We start from the raw sequence: 24,436 nt of genomic DNA on the forward strand, positions 1-24,436 counted from the left end.
CGAAGGAGGGACCCCCGAAGGGCCGCACCCCAACGGCACCACATCCTCCAAGCCTGGAGCCGAGCCAGTCAGCGCCAGGGCCAGAGAAGCCGGCGCCGCACAACGCAAGGGATCCGCCGACGTCCCAGGAGGGAAAGGAGGAAGAGGAGAAGCCAGCGAGGCCAGCAAAGCCGCCGAATATGTCTCTATCTGGGCTCTCGACAACCCCTCACTGGGAAATGGTGGATAGAGGGAAGATAAACGGGGCCGCATCACCCGCGGAGAGGCCACACCCCCAACAGGCCGGAAAACGTCCCTCGGGGACAAACTGCGACACTTACAGACAGGGGAGCGATGCTTTTGCAGCATAGGAGAGGGTTGAGGACGCCACCAATGGTTACTTTGAAAACCTTCCGCAGAAGCTGATCGAGGTGACAAAGCCGATCTGGACAGGCGAGCCAAGAGAAGTTTCATCCGGCGCGCCCCCCCGTGACTTTGGCTTTAACTGTTGGCACGCCTCGCAATCAGTGGAGCCGTGATCCTCCCCCAAACACCACGTGGAAATGAGGTGAGGATCTGTCGCCGACATAAGGCGTCCACACGACGAGAACGTCTTAAAGCCCGCAGGCATTCACACAGTTCCTACAAACACACGTAATGGCGAAGGGAAAGGCCTAAACAGGCCCGGAGCACGAACCGTATCCGTGTTACGCACGGAAAAGGAAAAAACTAACGTAGGCGCACTGGGGTGGGACTTATGTGACCTCGCTGATGTCACATACGCGGACGACGCCTAGGCAGTCGCGTGATGCCGTCCCCCCTGGCGTGCAGAAATGCTGGGCAAAAAAATTCCGGGTTCCTGTCTCTAGTCTTGGGATAATTCTACGTTAAGGAATCTGTGGCTGGTAGTCTCTATCAGATACCAGTTTTTCTTATCATATTGGGGAACATGTTGGTGCCTCTCATCATAATTGTCACTATCTGAGTCAATAACGAAAATATTGTGAAAAGTTTGAGCCCTATTACTTGCTATAGATAAAGTATCAGGATTTTAGAGATTGACTATTGACTGTGTGCCGGTCGGAGCTGGGAGAGATTCTAGTCGAGTTTGTGGTGGATCCTGCTTGGAGTTGTAGAGCATGATGAGCGGTACATCCTTCTCTCTGTCGATGGTGTCAGCTTTGGCATAGATGCAATAGAAATTGGTGCTGGGACAGAAGAGGTTATAAGGAGTGCTGAACCAATATTGGTTCATGGGGCATAGACATTGCCAAAGGTAGACCGGCTGGTGGAGCCCCAAGGACCCTGTGGATCCTTGGGGATCGAAGGCATGCCAGAGGGAGCCAAGTAAAGTGAAGAAAATGACCTCTCTGAAGGCCTCTACTTGCTGCAACATCATTTACAGATTCAGAATCCACTCCGAGTGAGAATGGAAGACAAGTTGAGGACCTCACAACCTCTCTTGAGTCTGAGAGTGGCAGACAGGGGCTAATTCCCGCTTCGACTTCTTGGGCGCTTCTTGGACATACCTGAACACTTTGACCGCAACAATGATCTGCTGAGGGAATGACTTTGGGAGCAAGAACAGTATCTTAGTTTCGACTTCGACAGGTCATGACGTGTATTCTTCTTGTATTTTGCAATGTGAGGTTTAGCCTCACGCTCTCTTATGGCCTTTAGGTTCATCTGGGTGCAGCTCTCCTGGTTCTGAAGTTGTGTTTTAACCCGATGTACCATAAATATACTTTCTGGATGTCTGTTACAGACACCCTTTCGCGACAATGCCTACATGGTTTAAATCCAGTTGTTTTAGGGGGTGACAATTTCCCTTGCACACAGGTAAGTTTTTATAATATTTGTGTTGTAAAGACAGAGGATATCTAGATATATGTATGAATGCGCAGAAAGAAAGAAATTTATATCAGTTTGGGTGCTGCGTATTTGTGGCTGTGCTTGTCACTTGCATTGTAAGGAGCTGCAAGACGCCACCTACTGGCATGCAGAAGTACAGCTTTAAAGATGCCTGATCCAGCCTGATGTCCGTGGAATATTCACAAGGTTAGGTATGTTAGGTTAGAAGTATCCATCAGAAGCACATTTTCACTGGATTTTATTCATTTGTCCAGCACAAAGAACAAAGGGGTAGCATAGATGTTATGGCCATGAGAGACCTTGCACACATAAAGTCAAGTATGCCATCTTGACCCAATAAACTTATTTTTAGCCTATTCTGATTTGCAGTATTAAAGGCATTAGTTAAATTAAATAATGTTTGCTTTTTTCACAATAAAATTCCAAGTCAAACAGTCACTAAAATCAACACACCGATCCATCTAGGGAGATTGACAAAGTGGAGTAAACATAAATAACTCCACTTAAAATGTTGTTTATTTCAAAATGCTCATATTTTAGGCAAGCACTGACCTGCAACATGTCCTGTGCCTATCAGTGCAGAGTAGTACGGTGGGGTAATGTCACCAAAGGAGGGCCACAAGATTTTGTCTACATAATAGCTTGCACCATCAGACGTCCGCTTGGAATGTTTGAAAGTGCACATTTAGGAATATTCAAATGCTGCAGTGAAAGCGGTAAATGCCTTGGAAGTATTTTCCTGGTACTGAATAAGGAGCAGTCAATAATGACCAAAACATGCACGTGCTTGCTCTTAATGTAAGAAAACCACCTAATAAAGGTGCTAAAATTTTATTTTATAGCAACAAAATAGGCAACCTCATGGTTAAGATCTAGTTCTATAAACATATGCACAGATACTGAATGTTATGCCACTACTTACATTTTAAAAAACATTTCCAATATGGATGTTCTTAATTTGCATGAATGTACTTCTTTAATGTACAGGTAACAGCTTCATTAAGTTCTTTATCATACATTCATGACAAATTACGCATTTATATAAAAATACAAAACTCTCTCCAAATACAATCATTCATAGTTGCTTACATGCTTTTCTAACTCTGGTTTTCTTAGTGCGTTTTACATTTTTCTGATATTTTGTTCTTTTAAATTGTAAATCTGCTGCTTTTGATGAACTGCATTGTCTAGTTTCTTAGCTACAGGTACAAAATGTATTTACAAGAGAAAAAAATGCATTCATCATTTTTTTTAAATCTGTAATTTTGATGGGCACCACAAACAGCAACATATGACTATGTGCTGGGAAACCTTAGTGTTCGCACTTAAGCTTTTTTTCTTAAATAGTCATGCCAAAAATAAGAAACAGACGAGATCCTGCACTTAAACATATTGTTCATTCTATGTACATAAAAATAGTGACTGCTTTAATCGCCACCCCTCCAAAATAAAAAAATATACAATAAAGTGCACATTTACACTACGCCCATTCTGCCTATGACAGCAAACAAAGCAAAGCAACAGTTTTTCCATTTTAGAAAAACAGATTTCCTAAAGAATATGTTTTAATTCTGGTTTCGAAACAAATAAATTAATTCCTCTGATAGATGAAAAGTCAATAAATAAACCTAAAAGGCAAGCAGGAAAAAGCCTTTTTTTAAAGGCATCGCGCTGCCAGCCTTAAATAGTCTGCAGATAATATAAAGACAGATGAAACGGCGTGATGTTGAAAGTTTCCATTGTGCTCTTCTGACAGGGTGCCGTCTCTTTTAAACTTCTAGGTCTTCAGTCAGGAGGGACATGTGTTTTTGCACAATTTCTTGTTGAAACTCTAGTCGCAAAAATGCTCTTGGCCCATTACCTAGTTAGATGAGAGAAGAGATTATTTTTTATCTTTTCAGTGGGGTTTTCACTAATAAACAGAACACATTATTTGTAGCCATCAATAAACTGTTTCCAATAAGCTTCATCTGTGGCTCATTTCTCAGTAATATAAACCAATGTTAGAGATACTGAATAATATCCTGAAAAATGTCTCTCGATGTTGACAAAACAAATAATGAATAAGACTCAATAACTTACGTAACCTGTTCCTGCTCTCATTTATTTTTTCCCTCACTGACGGATATTCCCAAATGTCTTGGCATTTCTCTATGCATGCCCTTCCCTCACAAACACCCAGTTACTTGTGCATACCCTTCACCTTTAGGCTATTCCCAGGCACCAGACTGGACCCGGAATATTGGCTTTGTGCGGCTCTGCCCTGACTCCAAAAGCCCCAGAAAGTGACAGATTGGAGCCGCATATTAGTACTACCCCAGCACTCTGACATAAGTTTCATGTCTTTCCTATGCTGTCCCCTCAGACGCGAAGCATAAAAGATTATTGGTAATTGTGCGTTGATCACTACCTTGAGACCTTTGTTAGATGTTAAAAAGTGGGGAGCAAAGTACGCGGGCAGAGTGATGGATTGCCCTACGTGTTGGGGAGCTATTACCTTATGCAAGAATGCTGCCATACTCTTTAGCATCAGCTGTCCTGGGAAAAAGAAAGGCCATGGCAGCTGCACTGAAAGGGCTTGGAGTTGACTCATGCGACAAGCTGATGTAATCGCAATGAGAAAGACAGTTTCTAATTCAAAAGATGCAGCAAGGGACTATGCATCAGATTGAAAGGCATGCACATTACAAATGTCAAGCCCAACTTCAGGTTCCACTGTGGCATCAGAAACAGCGTTGGGGAGGAACATGCGCATCAAACCTTTTAAAATCACATCTCAACAAGTGATTGAAACAAGGGTGGTTGGATCGGTAAACATAAAAGAGTCGAAAGGGCCAATAAGTAACATTTAATAGTGCCTACTGCAAGGCCTTGCTGGACTAACTATTAAACAAAAATACGTCCATCATTTTTGCTTGTGAGGGGTCAGTCTTATGAGGACCACACCAAGCAAACAGTTTGTCCAAGCTCCCAGTACAAATGGGAGGGTGTCTGGTGGCATGGATGACATCCATCACCTCAGTCATATGAAGTTTGTTGCCACCACTGAATCCTTACACATCTACGTGTAGATTTTCACAGATTTGAGAGGAGGACTCTACCCCATTGCTGCAACCTGAGATCCTCCCGAAGTGGCAGCATGAAAGGTGGACAGATACATACTCATGCCCGACGTTTCGGGTACCACACTCTTCATGCCGAATCTAGAGCCACTAGGATGACCTAGGTGATCTTGACCTTATTTCAGAACTCAAAGCCTGAACCCAAAGTCAGAATACATCCCCTAACAAGTGTTCTGTTCACGTGGAAACTTCAATGTGTAAATCTTTTGACAGTGCACATTCAACACGATCGTAAAAAGATCTAGACAGGGTTCTCCCCACTTTTGGAAGATGCCCTGCTCCACCTTGGGATGCAGATGCCAGTTATGGTCTGCCAGGCGCTGCCTGCTCAGATCACCTGTTCTGACATTCAGTGACCCTGCGAAGGGGTTCACAACCAGGGAAAAGCCCTGGTAGTCCATCCAAATCCAGAAAAAGAGCCTCATGGCATCGGACCCAGGACTCCACTTTCTGTAATTCCAAATGGTGGTGGTGTCTGTGAGAACCTGTACCAGCCATCCCTGAATGGAAGGCCTTCAAAGCCTGATGAATGGCTTGCAACTCCAAGAGACTGGTACAGAGCCAGGTGTATTCCGGAGACCAGAGTCCTCTGATCCGCACCTCCATCAGATGAACTGACTAGGCCAGCAGTGTCTGTCTGTCACCTCTGCCAGCTCTGGGTGAGAAAGGGTCAGCCAAACTGCGTTTGGGCAGCCATTACTGCAGATCTACAGCCGCCTCCTCTGAGATCTGGATGGTATCCAACAGATTTCCTTGGTGCAGGGCCCAGTGGAACTTCGGATTCAATTGCAGAGACCACATGTACCACAAGGAGCCGCTGACAAAGATGGTGCAGGAGGCTAGGAGGCCAAGAAGTCTTATAGCCTCTCTCAGTGTGATCGAGGACTGAGACTTAAACATCAGAATCAAAGCCCAAATGTCCTGGACCTTTGGGAGTCGGGGTCCCACAGGGCTCTATATTGAGCCCGACCCTTTTTAACATCTTTATGACCCCTCTGGCGGCACTGGCGGAGTCGTTTGGGGCCCAGATCGTATCCTACGCCGACGACACCCAGCTCCTCTTCTCTCTTAAGAGGGGAGGAAACTTTGATGGAGAGAGTATCCGGGATTGCCTTGGGGCTGTTTTTAAATGGTTCCAGCTGAACAGCCTCAAGTGCAATTCCGATAAGTCCGAGGTACTCTTCTTCGGGTGTGCGACGGAGCCAGACTGGCAAGCTTGGTGGCCCAGTCACATGTTTCCTCCGTCTTGTTCTTCCCAAATTGCCAAGAATTTGGGGGTCAAGATGGACAGGGGTCTGACGTTAAGAGCCCAGATCCTTGGTGTGACGGGCACCTGCTTCGGCCTCCTTAAGATGCTGCGGAGGTTTCTACCTCTTCTGTCTGAGGAACATAGGAAGCTGACTGTGCAGGCTCTGATCGGCTCTAGGTTAGATTATTCCAACGTTCTTTACCTGGGCCTGCCAGAGTACCTGCTGCAGCGGCTTCAAGTTGTGCAGAACGCGGCCGCGAGGGCCATTTTTGGCCTTAATAGGCGAGCCAGTGCTGCGGGCTTGCTGCAGACTCTACATTGGCTGCCCATCCGTAAACGGATTGTTTTCAAGGCATTAACTTTGGCCTATAAAGCTCTCCATGCGGTGGGAGCAAAGTATCTCCAAAGGAGAATTGTATTTTACCATCCCGCTCGCTCTCTCAGGTCAGAATCTCTGTTCTTGGCGGCAGTGCCACGAGTGAAGAGAGCCCGCATTGGAGGTCGCTCCTTCGGACTGCTGGCGCCGCAGGTGTGGAACACCTTGCCGCTAGAACTCCGGGGAGCTACCAGTCTGCTTGCATTTAGAAAAGGCCTCAAAACCTGGCTGTTTACTCTTTAGGCTGTTCTGCTGTCTTCTCTCGGTTCTTTTCTGTATTTCCCTTTGCTTTTTATTACTGTTGTTGTGTTATGTTGCTGTAGGTCTCCCTATTCAAAAGCGGCGGGACACTCTTTTTGAGTAGCCGTGCGCTATACAAATACGAATATAACATAACATATCATAACATAACCTATTGAGACAAAAGGATGGCCTAGATCCGCACTGTGTCCAAGACAGGTCCAATGAACGGAAGCCTCTGTGAAGGAGTCAGGTTTGATTTTGGCTAGCTTCTAGTTAACCCCAACGATGTCAGGAGGTTCACGGTCGTCTGGAGGTTTTCTACAACAGGCATGGCAAACCCTCCTTCAACAGCAAGTCGTCGAGAAAGGGGAAGGCTGGTATCCACGACCTCCAAATGAAAGCAGCAACCTTCACTTTCACGAACACCGAAAGAGGTGCTGGTGAGGCCCAGAGGACATACAGCAAAATGCAAATGCTCCTGGACTACCTGGAGCCATAGGTAATGTTTGAGGGACTGCAAGACAATATGCATTCTGCTGGTCCAAGGACACAAAAGCAGACAGAATTTGGGCCAATTTGTCCTTCCTCCTGAATGCATTCAGAGGCCGAAGATCCAAAACAGGCAGAAGACACCGATCCTTTTTCAGCACAAGGAATAACGAGTGTAGCAGCATACTTTTACTAATGTGGTACCTCCCTGATAGTACCCTTAGTGAGCAAAGTTTGAACCTCCTGCAGTAGAATGGACAGGTGCTCTTCTGAAATGTTGTCTGAAGTTGGGGAAATGTTTGGTGGGACAAAAAGAAAATGTAGTGCGTATCCATGCTGAACGATTTGTAAAACCCATCCTTCAGACATGATGGATCACCACCCTAGAACGAAGTGTTGAATCCTGCCCCAATAGCGTGAACAGATGCCACTAAGAGTAAACAAAAGCTACTTGGAGGCCGTTACGAGAGGGGAAGTGGGAGAACCTATGCTCCTGCTGGCCTATGTGCTGCTTGCCAGATCCACGCTCACAGGCTTGAAAGAACTGTGATAACTTTTATACTGGTTAAAAAGATTGCCTTTGCTTTTTCTCCAACCTTTTGGAATAGCCATAGAACCTCTGAGGCACTGAGCGAGACGAAAAAGTGATGAAGATCTGCAGTATGGCTTCCTTGAAGGTCTCGATTTGCTGCAGCATCGCCAATGGCCTGGGAAACTCAAGTAGACCCGGGCTCAACTGGGAGATTGGCTCTGTACTCGGGGACTCTGGGGAGACTAACATTGTGACACCCTTGCACCTTCTCCTTGGACACAGAGTGGTGGGATTGGATCAAGAACCAATTTGCTTTTTTATGTCTGCATTTAGACTTCGATTTGGATTTTACAAGGGGGTTCCACAGGAAGGTAGACTTCTCCAAAGAATGAACCCGGGAGCGAGATGGCACCTGCAACCTGAGGCAGGGCTTATACAAGGGTTTTCACTGCCGAGCCCAAAAACCAGACATCTCGTGCCGGTCTGTGATCAACATCTGTTTTCTGCAAAACCAGCATGGCTTGAAGCCTGCCATTTTAGGAAGGAACATCGTTTCTCTCTCTCACCACAATGACTTTGGAATGTTTGAACAATCGTTGTAAACCAAACAACGATTGGCATAGCTAATAGGTCTCGCTTTTGGGAGCTTATAAGTGTTTAGCCATGCAGCACATTATCCTGGGTGCTGTGACACTAGATAGGCATGGTAAATGACAATGCCTTTTATTGGTGTTTTGGTTTTTAAAATATTAAGAAAAGGCATTGTCATTTTCAATGGCCAGCCTGTTGGACACTGGCTGATTGTTCTGTAGGCCAGGCCGACCTTAAATCACACCTTGAACCGCAGACAACAGTTCATCTGGGGAAAAAAGATATTAGATATAACAAAGATACGCTTGGCTATTACTTTACAGGCTGCATAAAGATAAACAGGTCTTTCACTATAGTTTTGATCTTCTCTAGGTCTTTATCTGCAAAGGATATGCTGGTTTATCTGTGTTTTGTAGGAATGTCAATACATCAAGTAACATTACCGCATACAACAAGCCAAGACTATTGGCTTTGTCAATGGTTGTTAGCTGCATAAGATAAATAAGCAACAACAATGGCTTCCTTTTTATTTTAAAATGCTTCAGTTCTAAAATGACGACACTGTGAAAGAACTATAAAAAGTTTTTTTAAATTACATCAAGGCAGTGAAGGGTGGTACAGCTGCAGAGTGTATTTTTTACCCGGGTGGTGAGGGCGAAAATGGAGAGCCTAAAAGGTACCCGTTTCAGCACCTACCTTTTAGAACTGCTGGTGCTGAGTGCCAGCAAGACCCGGCCCACTTAAAACCCTGTATACAATATACTGAGGGTAAAGTCGACACATTTTGAATATTCACTAGATCCATCGCATAAAAATTACATTATTTTAGACTCATTTTCTTATTTTTTTTTTTTAACATAAGATTTTATTGGTAAGAAAAAGCAGAGTCTATAAATCAGTCACATGTAAACGACACATTTGAATCAAATTACAGAGTAATCAGGATGATAAATCAGCGTACATTTCGACATAAGGGTCCAGCCCGAGTCATGGCTAATTTAGCTGTCGGAGAGTCACAGAGTTCACCACGGTATTTATTCCAATATCCCCAATATCCCCATTTCTTATCCCACTTCGTGGGGCAACCTCTAGTTTTGTACACTGTTTTTTCAGCAAGCATGCAGCGGTCCATCTCAGCCATCCAGCCCACTACCAGCGGCCCCTCGGGAGAGCCCCACTTCATAGCAATGGAACGCTTAGCAAGCAGGAAACCCAATGCCGCCCACTGTAGTTCCAGTTTGTTCAGGTCCATGGCCCCCATATATTAAGGACACTTTCTTTTGGCGACAGTGGGACTGGCTTACCCAGGGAGTTACTCATTTTATGAACTGTTCCCCCCCCAGAATTGGTGTATTACCGGGCAGTCCCATAGGATGTGATAGAAGGTACCAGGTAAGCCGCAACCCCTTAGACACAACGCGTCAGGGCGCCTTCCAATTTTGGCCAGTATGGGAGCGGACATGTAGGCTCTATGTAAAACCTTCAGTTGGATTAGTCGGAACCAATGGTTAATTGCTGTTTCTCATGGGGACATTAGGGCCGACCACCATTCCTCATCTTCTAAGAGACCCACTTCTTCCTCCCATTTGTCCCGTAGTGGCTGGAAGGTGTCAGGGAGATTGTTACAAAGCTTACGGTAAGTGTAGGATATGGCCTTTGCAGGGAGAGGTTCGGATAGCAGTCTATCTTCCAGGGGGGAAATCTCAGGTATGGAGGTGAGGTCAGGGACGGCGGTGAGGATGGCATGCTTGATTTGGAGATAGCGGAAAGATTCTGTCAGTGCAAGGGAGTGTTTGGTCTGTGTGTACTAAGTCACCCACCGTCGAAATCCCTATCGTGTCCCATTTATCGAACCCCTGAAGGAAGCAAAGGGAGCCCAGTCGTTGCGACGACCATAGTGGTGTCGCTTCGGTAAGTTTGTCCGACCATCCCATACACTGTTGGCTCTATGCCATAGTGCGACCGTGTGTGCCATGGGTCCAACATACCTTTTCCTGACCGGTTTGCTATAAAGGGCCCCCAAGTAACCTTCCCGCCCGGTCTGACATCTGTCAAGGAGGAAGGCCGGATTCATGGGCGAGCCATGTATCCAGTGATTGATGGCCACCAATTGCGACGACCAATAGTAAAGGCGCAGATTTGGCAAGGCAATGCCTCTGTCATAGCAACTTTGGGTGAGTTTATGGAGGGCGATACAGGCTGCCCCACCATCCCACAACAGAAGTTGCATGTCACTCTCCACAGCGCTGAAATAGGAAAACCCTCGGGGCAGCATGGGCGGGGGGCCGTGTAGCATGTATAGTGTCGATTTAGACCAATTGATCGAATAACCCGAATATTTCTCGAAATTAGTGAGGACATGGAATAGACTATTAATAGAGGACCGGGGTGAAGCTACATATACCAGGATGTCATCGGCATAGAGGGAAATTTTGTCTGTGATCTCATCGGTCCATTGGAGGCCTCTAATGGAAACGTCTGTGCGGACCCAATGGGCCAGGGGTTCCAAGGTGAGGGCAAACAGTAGCGGTGACAAGGGGCAGCACGGTCGGGTTCCCCTATGGAGTCTAAACCGTCGAGACGTGTGGTTGTTGACCCGCACTTAGCCCAATAAGTCTGTGTACAGGAATCGTACCCATTGGATAAATTTGGGTCCGAAGCCAAATCTGCGCAGGACCTCAAAGAGGTAGGACCACTCGATTGAATCGAACGCCATCGTGGTGTCAAGGGACAGAATGGCGGCATCTTGTTGTATAGTAGGTTGCCGACTCAAAACATTGTTGACCCTTCGTAGGTTCAAGGCTGTGTTGCGTCCCGGAAGGAAACCCGATCGGTCATCATGGATGAGGGAGGGAAGCACGACGAGGAGGCGATTAGCCAGAAGCTTAGCCAGGATCTTGGCCTCCGCACTAATCAGAGAGGTCGGTCTGTAAGAACCGCAATCAGTGGGTGGTTTATTCGGCTTGAGGATGACCGCTATGGAGGCCAATCTTTGATCGAGCGGCAGGGTACCACTATCCCGGCTGTCTACAAACATGTTTTTCAGATGAGGGACAATTCCGGGAGCCACACCTTTCAGAAATTCGATGGGAATTCCATTAGGACCCATAGCCTTGCCAGAGTTAACAGCAAAAAGTGCCGTAGTTAGCTCACCCGCCGTAATGTCGGCGTCCAGAGTCTCTTTTTCAGTCTCGGAGAGGGTGGGTAGGCGCATCTCCTCTAGGAGTTGTCTGGACTCCTCCGAGGTGTAATGCGCTCCAGCAGTATAGATTAGCTCCAGATGGTCGGCAAAAGCCTCCGCTATTTCCTGTTTCTGCGGTTGAGGACCCATCGGTCTTACTATGGATGATACCCATCTAGTCCCCTGTTCACGCCGTTCCAGCCACGCAAGCATCTTCCCAGCATTGTCACCGAATTCGTATACGGGTTGGCGTGTGTGGAGTAACCGAGCCTGTGCATTTTCCTGTGCCAGTGCTTTATAGACGAGTTGCTGGGCTCGGAGACGGCGAGCCATCTCTTCCGAGGGGGCAGCGCTGTGGGACATTTCAAGACTGAGAAGGTCGGATTCGGCCTGGTGGATCTGTTCGTTGTGCTTCTGTAGATATCCCATTTTAAGTGCTAATGCCACACCCTTAATAACCGCCAGGTATGCCTCCAAGATTGTAACTGCCGAGCGCACTGATCCAACGTTTTCCTCAAAGTAGAATTCGGTTTGCTCTATCAGGCTGTCTTTGATGTCCGGAATCTGCAAAAGCCAGGGATTAATAATGATGGGACCTCGGGTGTATTGGCGATGATATGTTAGATCTACACTAAGAGGAGAGTGATCAGAGATGCCCCGGGGAATGCCTTTTGGCCGTGTGAAGAAGACAATGTCTTTTGTGGGGCAGAAGAAATAGTCAATCCGGGACATGCTGTTGTGTGCATTAGAATAGTGCGTGAAATAGGGCGTTTCGGGATAGTGGGTTCGCCAAACATCTTCAAGTCCCATCGCCTGTACAAAGTCTGAAAGGTCAGAACTATGCCTGTGTGAGCTGCGCCTACTATGTCGGTCAAATTCGTCACTCATTGTCATGTTAAAGCCTCCCCCAATGAGAAGTGTGCCGGTGGGGAGGCCTGTCAGCCGGGTGCCCAGTTCTCTGAGGGAATCTCGACCTAGGGTCGGTGGGCGGCATGCCGATACGAGGATCAGAGGACGTCCCTCCCAGGCGGCCTCAACCAACGCAAAGCGGCCCAGAGGGTCAGCCCACATCCTCGTGTAAGGTAGTGCTAAATTCTTTTTAACAAGAATCCCCGTGCCACGGGATCCAGAGGTGAACCCCGCGTGTACTAGTAGTCTATAGCCTCCTCTCTGAAGTGCTTGACAAGTGTTGCCCACTCAATCAATCAATCAGGAGTTTGTTAAAGCGCGACTACTCACCCGTAAGGGTCTCAAGGCGCTAGGGGTGGGGGGGAGTTGGGGGGGTGCAGGTTCCATTCCATCAAGGAGGGGGTCTGTCGAAGAGCCAGGTTTTGAGGTTTCTTGCGAAGATGGGGAGCGATGTTGTCTGTCTGAGGTGGAGCGGAAGGGCGTTCCATGCGTTGGCCGCGAGGAAGGAGAAGGAGCAGCCTCCCGATCTGGTCTTTCTGGTGCGGGGGACCACAGCGTAGGAAAGCTGGGCTGATCGTAGGGTCCTTTGGGGTGCGTGGAATTTGAGTCGGCTGTTCAGGTATGCTGGTCCGGTGCCGTGGAGGGCCTTGTGTGCGTGGGTGAGCATCTTAAAGGTGATTCTCGCCTCGACGGGGAGCCAGTGGAGTGTGCGCAGGTGCTGGGAGATGTGGCAGTGTTTTGGCAGGTTAAGGACCAGTCTTGCGGCGGCGTTCTGGATGTTCTGTAGCTTGCGGATGAGGTTTTTGTTTATTCCGGCGTAGAGTGCGTTGCCGTAGTCGAGTCTGCTGGTGACCAGGGCGTGAGTGACTGTCTTTCGGTGTTCGAGGGGGATCCATTTGAAGGTCTTACGAAGGAGGCGGAGGGTGTGGAAGCAGGAAGATGAGACAGAGTTGATCTGGCGGTCCATTTTGAACTCGGAGTCCAGGATGATTCCCAGGTTGCGTGCGTGGTCTGTGGGGGTTGGCGGGTTTCCGAGGGCGGTGGGCCACCAGGTGTCACTCCAGGCGTCGGGGTTTGGGCCCATGATGAGTACTTCTGTTTTGTTGGTGTTTAGTTGTAGGCAGCTGTTTTTCATCCATTTGGCGACGGCTTCCATGCCTTCTCGAAAGTTGCGTCTGGCGGTGTTGGGCTCGTTGGATAGGGAGAGGATGAGCTGAGTGTCGTCTGCATATGACACGATGTTGAGTCCGTAGGTTCTGACGATGGGGGCAAGTGGAGCCATGTAGACGTTGAAGAGCGTCGGGCTGAGGGAGGAGCCCTGGGGGACTCCGCAGGTGATAGGTGTGGGGTCCGAGAGGAAAGGGGGGAGTCTGACCCGCTGCGTCCTGCTGGAGAGGAAGGAGCAGATCCAGTCGAGGGCCTTGTCCTGGATTCCTGCATCGTAGAGTCTGCGTATTAGGGTGCGGTGGGAGACTGTGTCGAACGCCGCTGATAGGTCGAGGAGGATGAGGGCTACTGTTTCTCCTTTGTCCAGTAAGGTGCGGATGTCGTCTGTTGCGGCGAGGAGGGCGGTTTCCGTACTGTGGTTTTTTCTGAAGCCGGATTGGGAGGAGTCGAGGATGTTGTGTTCTTCAATGAATGTGGCGAGTTGGCTGTTGATGGCTTTCTCGATGACTTTCGCTGGGAACGGGAGCAGGGAGATGGGTCTGTAGTTTTTGAGGTCGGTGGGGTCCGCTGAGGGTTTCTTTAGGAGGGGGTTGACCTCGGCGTGTTTCCAGTCGTCGGGGAATGAGGCGGTCGCCAGGGAGCGGTTGATGGTTTGGCGGAGCATGGGTGCGATGGTGTTGGCGGCTCTGTTGAAGATGTGGTGGGGGCAGGGGTCCGTGGGGGCCCCTGAGTGGATTGACTTCATTGTCTTCAGTGTGTCTTCGGTGGTGAGGGCTGTCCAGTCATCAATCGCTGGTTTCCGGGTGTCGGGGGTGGTTGGTGAGGGTTCAGTGTGTTGGTTGTCTTCGTCGAAGTTGTCGTAGATGCTCTTGATTTTGTGGTGGAAAAAGATGCTGAGTTTGTCGCAGAGGTCTTGTGAGGGAGGGATGTCGGTAGACTCGCTGGTGGGTTGGGCGAACTCCTTGATGATGCTGAAGAGTTCCTTGCTGTTGTGTGCGTGGGTGGAGATTCTGTCTTCAATCGCTTTTTTCCTCGTTTCTCTGATGAGTTGATGGTGGGCGTTGGTGGCGGCTCTGAAGTTGTTGTGGGCTTCTGTGGATTTGGTGTTTCTCCAGGCCTTTTCGAGGCGGCGGCATGTGCGCCTGGACTCTCGAAGTTCGGTGGTAAACCATCTGGCTTTCTTGGCACGGGTATTGTTGTTTTTCTTGAGGGGGGCTATGGTGTTGGTGCTGTCCGAGATCCATCTATGCAGGGGTCGGGCTGCGGTGTTGGGGTCGTCGTTTTCCGCGATGGTTGGGGTGGAGTTGTTGAGTGAAGAGGTGAGCTGGTCATCAGTGATTTTGGTCCAGTTTCTTTGTGGAAGCAGGTGCTGGTGTCTGTGGATGGTGGGTGTTCTGAAGGTGAAGTGGACGCAACGATGGTCGGTCCATGGGAGTTCGGTGGTGTGGCTGAAGGTGATGGAGTTTCCTGTAGTGAAGAGGGGGTCGAGGGTGTGTCCTGCTGAGTGCGTGGGCTCGGTCACGATCTGGCGGAGTCCAATGTTGTGGAGGTTGTCCAGGAGGGATGTGGTGTTGGGGTCCAGTTGATTGTCGAGGTGGAAGTTGAGGTCTCCCAGCAGGGTGTAGTTGGTGGATGCGATGGCCTGCGGGGAGATAATGTCCGTGATGGAGTTGGCGAAGGGTCTGCGGGGTCCAGGGGGTCGGTAGATGAGGGTTCCTCGGAGGGCTGCGGTGGGGCTGGCCAGTATCTTGAAGTGAAGGTGTTCCATCAGTTCTGTGGACTCGTCAGGGAGTGTGCTCAGGCGGAGGCTGGATTTGTGGACGATGGCGATTCCTCCTCCTGGGTGGATGGGGCGGTCCTTCCTGGAGATCTTGTATCCTTGGGGGATGGCGATGGCGATGTCCGGTCCCGAGGTGGTGTTGGTCCAGGTTTCGGTGAAGAATGCTACGTCTGGGGTTGTGCTGTCGAGGAGGTCCCAGATTTCTGTGGCGTGTTTGTGGAGGGATCGGACGTTGAGGAGGATGCATTGCAGGGTCTTCGGTTCGGTTGTGTTCTTGTGGGCGGGTTGTGCTGGATCCGTGTTCTTGGCGGTGCTGCAGGTGTGCCGGCAGCGGTGACAGCTGAAGGGTCCATGGGTGTCGGCTGGTGATGCTAGCTTGCAGTTGTTGTTGCAGCCTAGGTTGAGTGCGTGGAGTGCTGCTGGGTCGTAGCGTTGGCGGGGCGGAGGTCCAGGGATCCTGGTGCTGGTCGCGGACGGGTCGCAGACGGGCGCAGACGTGCTTGCCTTTGACGCGCCTTCGGTGCACCAGCGGCGCGCCCGCAGCCCGCGGCCCGCAGCGGCCGCCATTAAGTAGGGGTCGGGGAGGGCTGGACAGCTGGGAGGCGGGAGCGGGGAGGGGAGCTGGATTGGGCCGGTCGTGCTGGGGGGAGGGGCCGCGGGGGCAGCAGCGGCGGGGAAAGGTAAAGGGAGGAAAGAAGGGATAAAGAAAAAAGGGAAAATAAGCAGAAATAAGGCACAGAAGAGCAGAGATGCAGAAAAGAGCAGAAAGGTGAAAGATAGAAAGGGTAAAAAAACGAGTGAAAACGAGTGAAGGAGCAGAGGGAGAGAAAGGGAAAATGGGCAGAAATAAGGCACAAAAGAGCAGAGGTGCAGAAAGGTGAAAGATAGAAAGGGGAAAAAAACGAGTGAAAACGAGTGAAGGAGCAGAGGGAGAGAAAGGGAAATGGGCAGAAATAAGGCGCAAAAGAGCAGAAGTGCAGAAAGGTGAAAGATAGAAAGTGGAGAAAAACGAGGGAAGGAGCAGAAAGAAAGAAAGGAGACAGAGGTCCACTGGACCACCAGGGATGAGGCGCAGGGAAACCTGCGGGTGGAGGAGGGCCTCGATCACCAACACTCAAGAGTGCAGGGGCAGGGGCGCCTCACTTAATGGTGGAGCTGCGAGGGTGGGAGAGCAATTTCACTGACAATGAGTCAGTGGTCTTGCTCGCCTGTCCCCGCAGTGGCCGCCATTAAGTAGGGGTCGGGGAGGGCTGGACAGCTGGGAGGCGGGAGCGGGGAGGGGAGCTGGATTGGGCCGGTCGTTCTGGGGGGAGGGGCCGCGGGGGCAGCAGCGACGGGGAAAGGTAAAGGGAGGAAAGAAGGGATAAAGAAAAAAGGGAAAATAAGCAGAAATAAGGCACAGAAGAGCAGATATGCAGAAAAGAGCAGAAAGGTGAAAGATAGAAAGGGTAAAAAAACGAGTGAAAACGAGTGAAGGAGCAGAGGGAGAGAAAGGGAAAATGGGCAGAAATAAGGCACAAAAGAGCAGAGGTGCAGAAAGGTGAAAGATAGAAAGGGGAAAAAAAACGAGTGAAAACGAGTGAAGGAGCAGAGGGAGAGAAAGGGAAATGGGCAGAAATAAGGCGCAAAAGAGCAGAGGTGCAGAAAGGTGAAAGATAGAAAGTGGAGAAAAACGAGTGAAGGAGCAGAAGAAAGAAAGGAGACAGAGGTCCACTGGACCACCAGGGATGAGGCGCAGGGAAACCTGCGGGTGGAGGAGGGCCTCGATCACCAACACTCAAGAGTGCAGGGGCAGGGGCACCTCACTTAATGGTGGAGCTGCGAGGGTGGGAGAGCAATTTCACTGACAATGAGTCAGTGGTCTTGCTCGCCTGTCCCCGCAGTGGCCGCCATTAAGTAGGGGTCGGGGAGGGCTGGACAGCTGGGAGGCGGGAGCGGGGAGGGGAGCTGGATTGGGCCGGTCGTGCTGGGGGGGGGGGAGGGGCCGCGGGGGCAGCAGCGGCGGGGAAAGGTAAAGGGAGGAAAGAAGGGATAAAGAAAAAAGGGAAAATAAGCAGAAATAAGGCACAGAAGAGCAGAGATGCAGAAAAGAGCAGAAAGGTGAAAGATAGAAAGGGTAAAAAAACGAGTGAAAACGAGTGAAGGAGCAGAGGGAGAGAAAGGGAAAATGGGCAGAAATAAGGCACAAAAGAGCAGAGGTGCAGAAAGGTGAAAGATAGAAAGGGGAAAAGAACGAGTGAAAACGAGTGAAGGAGCAGAGGGAGAGAAAGGGAAATGGGCAGAAATAAGGCGCAAAAGAGCAGAGGTGCAGAAAGGTGAAAGATAGAAAGTGGAGAAAAACGAGTGAAGGAGCAGAAAGAAAGAAAGGAGACAGAGGTCCACTGGACCACCAGGGATGAGGCGCAGGGAAACCTGCGGGTGGAGGAGGGCCTCGATCACCAACACTCAAGAGTGCAGGGGCAGGGGCACCTCACTTAATGGCGGAGCTGCGAGGGTGGGAGAGCAATTTCACTGACAATGAGTCAGTGGTCTTGCACTAAGTGCGTTTCCTGCAACAATACGATGTCGGGGGAGTGGGGCCGTAGGTACTGAAAGACTATACTTCGTTTTATTTTGTGCCCCAACCCGTTAACATTCCACGACATTATCGTGATGGTCCTAGAGAGGGTCCGCGGCATGGTGGTGGATAATGTGGCGTCTGTGTGGGTGTGACAAGAGGAGAGGCAATGTGTACTGCCGAGTGTCTGTGATAAGGAGGAACGCAAGATCTGAGGGTCTCCGGACCTCTCGGGGACTAGGTGATGTCCGAAGGAGCTGACACGCCATGATTGAACCCTGGAGAAGATGTGAATTGTGACAAAGGAAGACTCTGCTGTAAGCGCCAAAGAAAACCAACAAAACCAAAACCACCCCCCTCCCTCCCTGTCCAACCCCCGACCCTGCCCCCCTGCCCGCGGACTTTAAACTATCCACACCCCAACTAGGCAGAGTGCCTGTCGCCCTCCCAAACATTGACGGGGTGAGCGGAGAGCCATGTGACCCCTCGCCTATAGCTTATAAGATCATGTTGCCTGCGCAGTTTAGGTCAAGTTGTATCGGTGGTGGCATTTACATATTACAATAAACAATAAGAAAAACTGGACGGTTCATAGTTTCTGGACCTGAGAAAGGAGTGCATGGTGGCCCTGGATGAGTACAAACCAGTTGGCAAGTGGCCTGCCGTGTGGGAAAAGCCAGCAGTAACAAGACAAAGCAGTGAACGGCTTCTGGGCCAACTAGCGAAGGAGGCCCCAGCTACTAAAAAATGTCACTGGTCTTCTTGATTGCCGTCAGTGAACAAATCCTGACTCTCCGGGAGCGGGCTCCGGCCAGAGCGATCAGTAGACTCTCGACGATTATTAAGAATTGCACTTACTTGATGCCAACCTTCGAGCCAGTCCCAAACCTCATCAGGGGACATAAAGAACCAAGTCTTGCCCTCTGACTCCACCCGCAATTTAGCGGGAAACGGCATAGCGTACTTTAAATTCTTAGCAGGTAGGGCCTTCTTGACTTCTAGGAAACTACGCTTTCGAGCCTGCACTTTCACCGTGAAGTCAGGGAAAATCGTGATGTGGGCATTCTCGAGGTGTAGGGGTGGCCCCGCTCGTGCCGTTTGAAGGATGACATCTCGGTCACGGAAGTTAAAGACTCGAGCGATTATGGGGTGGGGGAACGCCCGGGTTTCGGCCTCCCACCTGGAACTCTGTGCGCCCGCTCAATAGAGAAATAGTTAGATAATTGCTTGGGCTGGAGATGTTTCAGGATTAAATTCTCGACAAAGATCGGCAGCTGGCCCCTCCATTCGTTCCGGAACTCCCAGGAGGTGGAGGTTGTTGCGCCTTGCGCGTCCTTCGTAATCATCGAGGAGTTCCCCCATTTGCTGCTGTTGTTTTTGGAGTTGAGTCACTTGTTGTTGGAGGGTGGAGGTATCATCTATGAGCGCTGTGGTTTTGACCTCTATGTCTTTAACTTTGGAGTCCATCTTTCAGAGATCCGCCCGCAACAAGGTGACCTCTATGTTCACAGAGTCTATGCGGGTCTCCAGAGAGGAGCGGACACCAGCTATCGCCTCCATCACATCCTCCAGTGTAGGTGGCCGCATTGTAGGTGGGGGGGTAGCAGTTTTAGGCGTCGGCTCAGGGTTCGCCTCTTTGTTGTCCCCTTTGGATCCCCATGAGAGTTTATTAAGCTGCTGCTGTGTGGACGGCCTACCGCCTTTAGAAGAAGCCATGTTGAGAGCTGCCAAGCGCGTTGCAGTCCAGCGGCGTGGATTAACACGCAACCAGATAGGAGAAAGACACCAACACACTGGTACGGGCAGTCAATCACCACCCCCGCCGGACCGTCGCCACCAGAATGTCCAAATCTCAGGTGCGACCAAGAGCCAAGAGGTCGGACACAATGATGACCAGGAAGAGCCCGCCCCCTACTGTGGTGTATTACACAAACTGTGTCCACGGGTGCCCTGTGCTAGAGAAATTCAAACAAGCCAGCTCAGGTGAAGGGGGGAGAAGTGTCCCGGGACTAGGCCCCGTTATGAGGACCACCGATTCGGGGCTGAGCTCGCGTGGTCAGGGCGCCTTGTGGCGGAGTATCAGAATGGTCAGTCGGCGCTTCCAGGGGCCAAGAAAAGAGGGGGCAACTCCACGCAGACAAACAGCCACAGCGTCCGGTCGTCGCTTCTTGGGCAGGAAAGGCAGGGCCGCATCCAGGGCTGGGCCGCCTTAGCTCAAACGGCCACCTAGAACCGAGATGCATATAAGCAGTCTATGCAAGAATGCAGCTGTAGGCCGTGCACACAACCCCAGAGGCCGCAAGGCCCAGCTCCAGCCTGCGCCGATCGTGTGAGGCCGAGGCAGTGTCCCCAAGTGCCAGGTCCCAGTATACGGTGCTACCGTATGGTGTAAGGGGTAGGGAGATATGCAAGTTAGGTGGTGCAGCTTGCGGTGGCCAATACGGGCATTCAGGGAGATCACATGCAACAGTAGGCGGTCTTCGGCAGCAGGCCCAAAGCCGGGGAGTCGCGTGAAAATCACCCCGGAGACCAGGGGGAGCCTCCCTCTTCAGGTCAGGGTCATCACTCACGTGAGCCAGAAAGACGGGATCCATTCGGCACTGTGGGCATTCGTCTGCCGCAGCTCCGCCACTGCCAGATCACTGTGAAGGTGGCGTCCGGGCCTCAGCAGCAGTCCCGGAGTCCGGCACCGCGGCGTTCAGCGGTCTCGGCTGCCATCTTCAAGGCCCAGGGTCAGCGGATCCCCGGGGAGCAGTCGCAGCCACGGGACACCGGAGCGGCCGAGGCGCTAGCCGTGCACGTCCAGATGGGCAGTAGGACATTCCCCCTGGGTGCGGAGGGAAATGCACATGCAGGCAACGGGATGAATTGCTGAAAGGTCGGTGAGGGCCGAGGAGCCGCTTCAGAACGCGGCCATTCCTCTCAGCTGCAGACCACGCCCTTAGACCCATTTTCGGTCTGGCAAAGAGACAGCTTTAGCTGGTTCGCCAGCCTCATATTGTCCACAGCGTCATAAAAAATGATTAAATGTATACAAACATACTTAGGCTGTTTATTAGGTGCTGTACCTTGGCAGCTGAGCCACTTGTTCGCTTTTATATTTGTGTAAAGTTTTACGTTTATTGCATATGTCTGCACAAAAATCCTCAGGCTGCTAGCCTGCTACCAGTGCGGAAATTAAAAGGAATAAAATAACATTCCTGTTCTCTTCTGGCTGCATAATGGCGGCAGTCATACTACTGCCATGTTTCAGTTTCGCTTTAGTGAACTGGGAGCACCACTCCCAAGTGACCAAAAACCATCAAGAGATATTGTCTCGGGATCCGCATAAGCAAATGTTAAGGAAGATGATTTGTGTAGATTAGTCGCATCTTTGGTACTTCTGGGGGTGGGGCGCCCGCAGTCGTGAATGTGCACAATGAGTACGTACTAGTGTATGGATAAGTTTTAACATGTGCCTCGCTTCCCTTTTTTGGCTATTTTATTTCGCTCGGTGTACTTTGTTTGAAAAGTATGGAGTATGTGTTCCTCTACTGTCCCAAGACAACACGAGTGCACTGGCTGGTCCCATTTAGATCTTCCCCAGTAGCTAAGTGTTGTGCTTCCACAACGCAGGTATAAAATGAAAAGTATTATTAGTTTAATAAACGGACAAGTGATACAGAGGCACACAGCTACACACTAACTGCCCCATCAGTGGCCTCATGTCGATACCATAATGCCACACGCTTTGCAGGTTGGCAGGACCTTAAAAACATTTGTTTTGAATGTATTTTATATGCGCCCCTGCCAATCATTTTGTGTGAATGGTTTACAGAAGCGTGCATAAGACCATCTCACTTTAACCTATAACACATGCATCTGGCGAAGCTTGGCAGGCATGTTTAACTCTAGTAGGCACTGGCATAGAAGCGATGAACAATGTTGTGGGCCATGTGCGCACGCTTGTAACAACAGTGGTCTCCCTGATCCCAGAGTGCCTCCATGTCCTCGCGGTTGTGCTCACCCGCTAGAGCCCTGTCATCCTGCGAGCGCGGTCTTGTGACACAGTACTGCCAGCATTCGCAATGATGATGGTTATGTCGACCTTGAAGAATGAAGGGCCGTAGCAGCAACTATGTGCATTTTTCCTCTGAGCAATCCCTATCATAAGTGTTCGGGTGCTTACTGGATCGAGTCTGTGAGTTCAACCGAAGGAGCTGGGAAACGCCTGACGAGCGCCAGTGAAAGTGCATTTGGTGTGTGGAGCAGCAGGAGGGGAGAGCTTGTTAAGGAAGGGCTCTCTCCCCTCCCCCCTGGCAGCTGGTGAGTGTGTGCACCCCCGGTGATGTGCGGTGCACTCCACAGTGAAAGTGCGTGGTGGAGGTTGGAGCACTAGTTTGTGCAATTTCCAAGTGTGGGGGAAGTGCCCCGTTTTTGGGAGAACTGCTGTTGAGCCAGCATGCGTCAATAGGCTGGTGCTGAATGCACCAAGTCAGAGTTCCCTGGCTGCGAGCAGCCGATGCGATAACGCCGCCGACCCCCAGTTGTCCAGCAACCAGGAAGTGCCTGAAGCGGCTGCACCAGTGGGCGGGGCCTACCGGCACAATGAACAACCCAGGAACATTGAAGCCGTCCTGAGGCCGTACTTCTGGAACGTCCTGCAGTGCAACCTGGGAGGGCCAAAGGTTGGTGTGATCTCCTGGGTGCCACTATGGAGGCCTGTGGGCTTGGGGAGAATGTAAGACCGTACCCGGGTGAGGTCATTGAAATTACCTGCCTGCCGAGTGAAGGAGCAGACCTGCGGAAAAAGTAGCAGAAACATCGGACGCACAAATTCAGCCCGGTGAATAACAAGGAGGGAGGGGAGAAGGTGATTCGCGCGCTCTAAGGCTTAATGAGCCATGACAAAAAGCCAGATGGCGGCTACGCACGTGCACAGGCGCGTAACCGCAAAACCACTTACTAAATGTCTCACAGAGCAACGCATGCCTGGCTCAGGCGAGACCTAAAAAAGAGTGAGTGGAGCTCCAGATCAGGGTCGGAAGGTGTGGGAAAGAAAACTGACATTGGTGTGTAGGGGTAACGCTTGTATGACGCTCCACTTCCAAACATCCAGGTCTGGGTAGAACAGGCATAGAGTTGCACAACGCCACCTAGCGGCATCCAGGACTGTTGAGAATGTTTTCAGGTCCAGCCTGGGGAGTATTTAAAGGTGAGGAATCTGCGGTTAGAAGTGTCCATCACAACACAAAACACTTCGGAACTGCCTACTTATTTAACTCAAAATGGAATCTCAGGGCCAACAAAAACTTCAGAGTGCGGACTACTTCCTCCTTGAAATCCAAGCATTCAAAAAGACACCAACACTAAAGCAATCACTCCATGGGAGTCCCCCTAGGGTTTGGGACTCCATAACACTAAGCATTAGAACAACTCCTTCATATTACAAGAGGTTCCTGTATATTACGCCAAGTCCTGAAGTGTCTGGAAAGTTCTCAGTTTATTTTATTTATTTATTCACACATTAGTGTACACTTCCTTTAGGTTAATTACAGCACTTTGCCAGACTTTTGCATTTGTATCCACATTATTTGCAGCATCCAATCATGTTAGATGTAACATGTTTGTATGGTATTATGCAATTCTTTCTGTCTTATGGGTTTTATATAGTCTGTCTAGAATGGGAAACGTTGCCTGTTGGCTTCTATCCTAAAACTATGGGAAATTGTCCATACTTTAAAAAACTCTTACCTTTTTAAAGCTTTTCTATAGATGGATCTTTCCCAGGATGTTTATAGGATATTTATGTGTCAGAGAGAAACACAAATTATTTGTACAACAGAAAACCTTATTAACACATTTTCCTAATTTTCTTACCAGCTATAAAATGGAACAGTCATCTTCTGAACAGTTTCTGCAAATGTATTCACATCAACAACAACAATTCCATGTTTTGTGCATGTTTCTTTCACAATATTTGGCTTTTCTAGAAGTGGAAAAATTGACAATTAAAACACAGTAGGCCGAAAATAGTCTATTAGGAATTACATTATAGTTTAAATGTGAGCTCAAGAAATTGTGCCCAGCTTTGAGGAATCTATGAATATAAGCGGTTTTCAACAGATATGAGCACTCAAAATACATCAGAGAAGGCAAAAACACAGATATGTCCTTTGAGTTAGAGACTGATTAGGTCAAACCCACCAAACATGTTTTTATTTCTGCTCACCAGAACAGAAGATGACCCACTCAAGTGTCTTCAACCTTTGTTGCCCTTGATAACACTCAAGGATTTCACAGCCTCTTGGTTCAAAATATTTAATGCAATGCAGAACTGAGGTTTAATAATGTAGTTTGAAACAAGTGTGCTAAGATAACACTGCGATTTTTAATGCCGCTTCTACATA

General features: G+C 49.7%; 1 protein-coding gene across 4 annotated transcripts in view; it reads right to left on the reverse strand.

Moving 5' to 3' along the window:
- Positions 1–2,650: 2,650 nt before the first annotated feature.
- TASOR2 (transcription activation suppressor family member 2) overlaps positions 2,651–24,436 on the reverse strand; it is a 1,020,110-nt gene continuing 998,324 nt past the window's right edge. For all 4 annotated transcript variants that reach the window (XM_078677333.1, XM_078677324.1, XM_078677320.1 and 1 more), the window contains 2 exons: positions 23,907–24,015; positions 2,651–3,712 (listed from right to left, as the gene is read on the reverse strand). In XM_078677333.1, coding sequence (XP_078533459.1) covers positions 3,709–3,712; positions 23,907–24,015 — 113 coding nt within the window. In that variant the 3' untranslated portion in view covers positions 2,651–3,708. The remainder of the gene's footprint in view (positions 3,713–23,906; positions 24,016–24,436) is intronic.

This window comes from Lissotriton helveticus, chromosome 1_1 (genome assembly GCF_964261635.1).
Source record: "Lissotriton helveticus chromosome 1_1, aLisHel1.1, whole genome shotgun sequence".
NCBI classification, from domain to species: domain Eukaryota; kingdom Metazoa; phylum Chordata; class Amphibia; order Caudata; family Salamandridae; genus Lissotriton; species Lissotriton helveticus.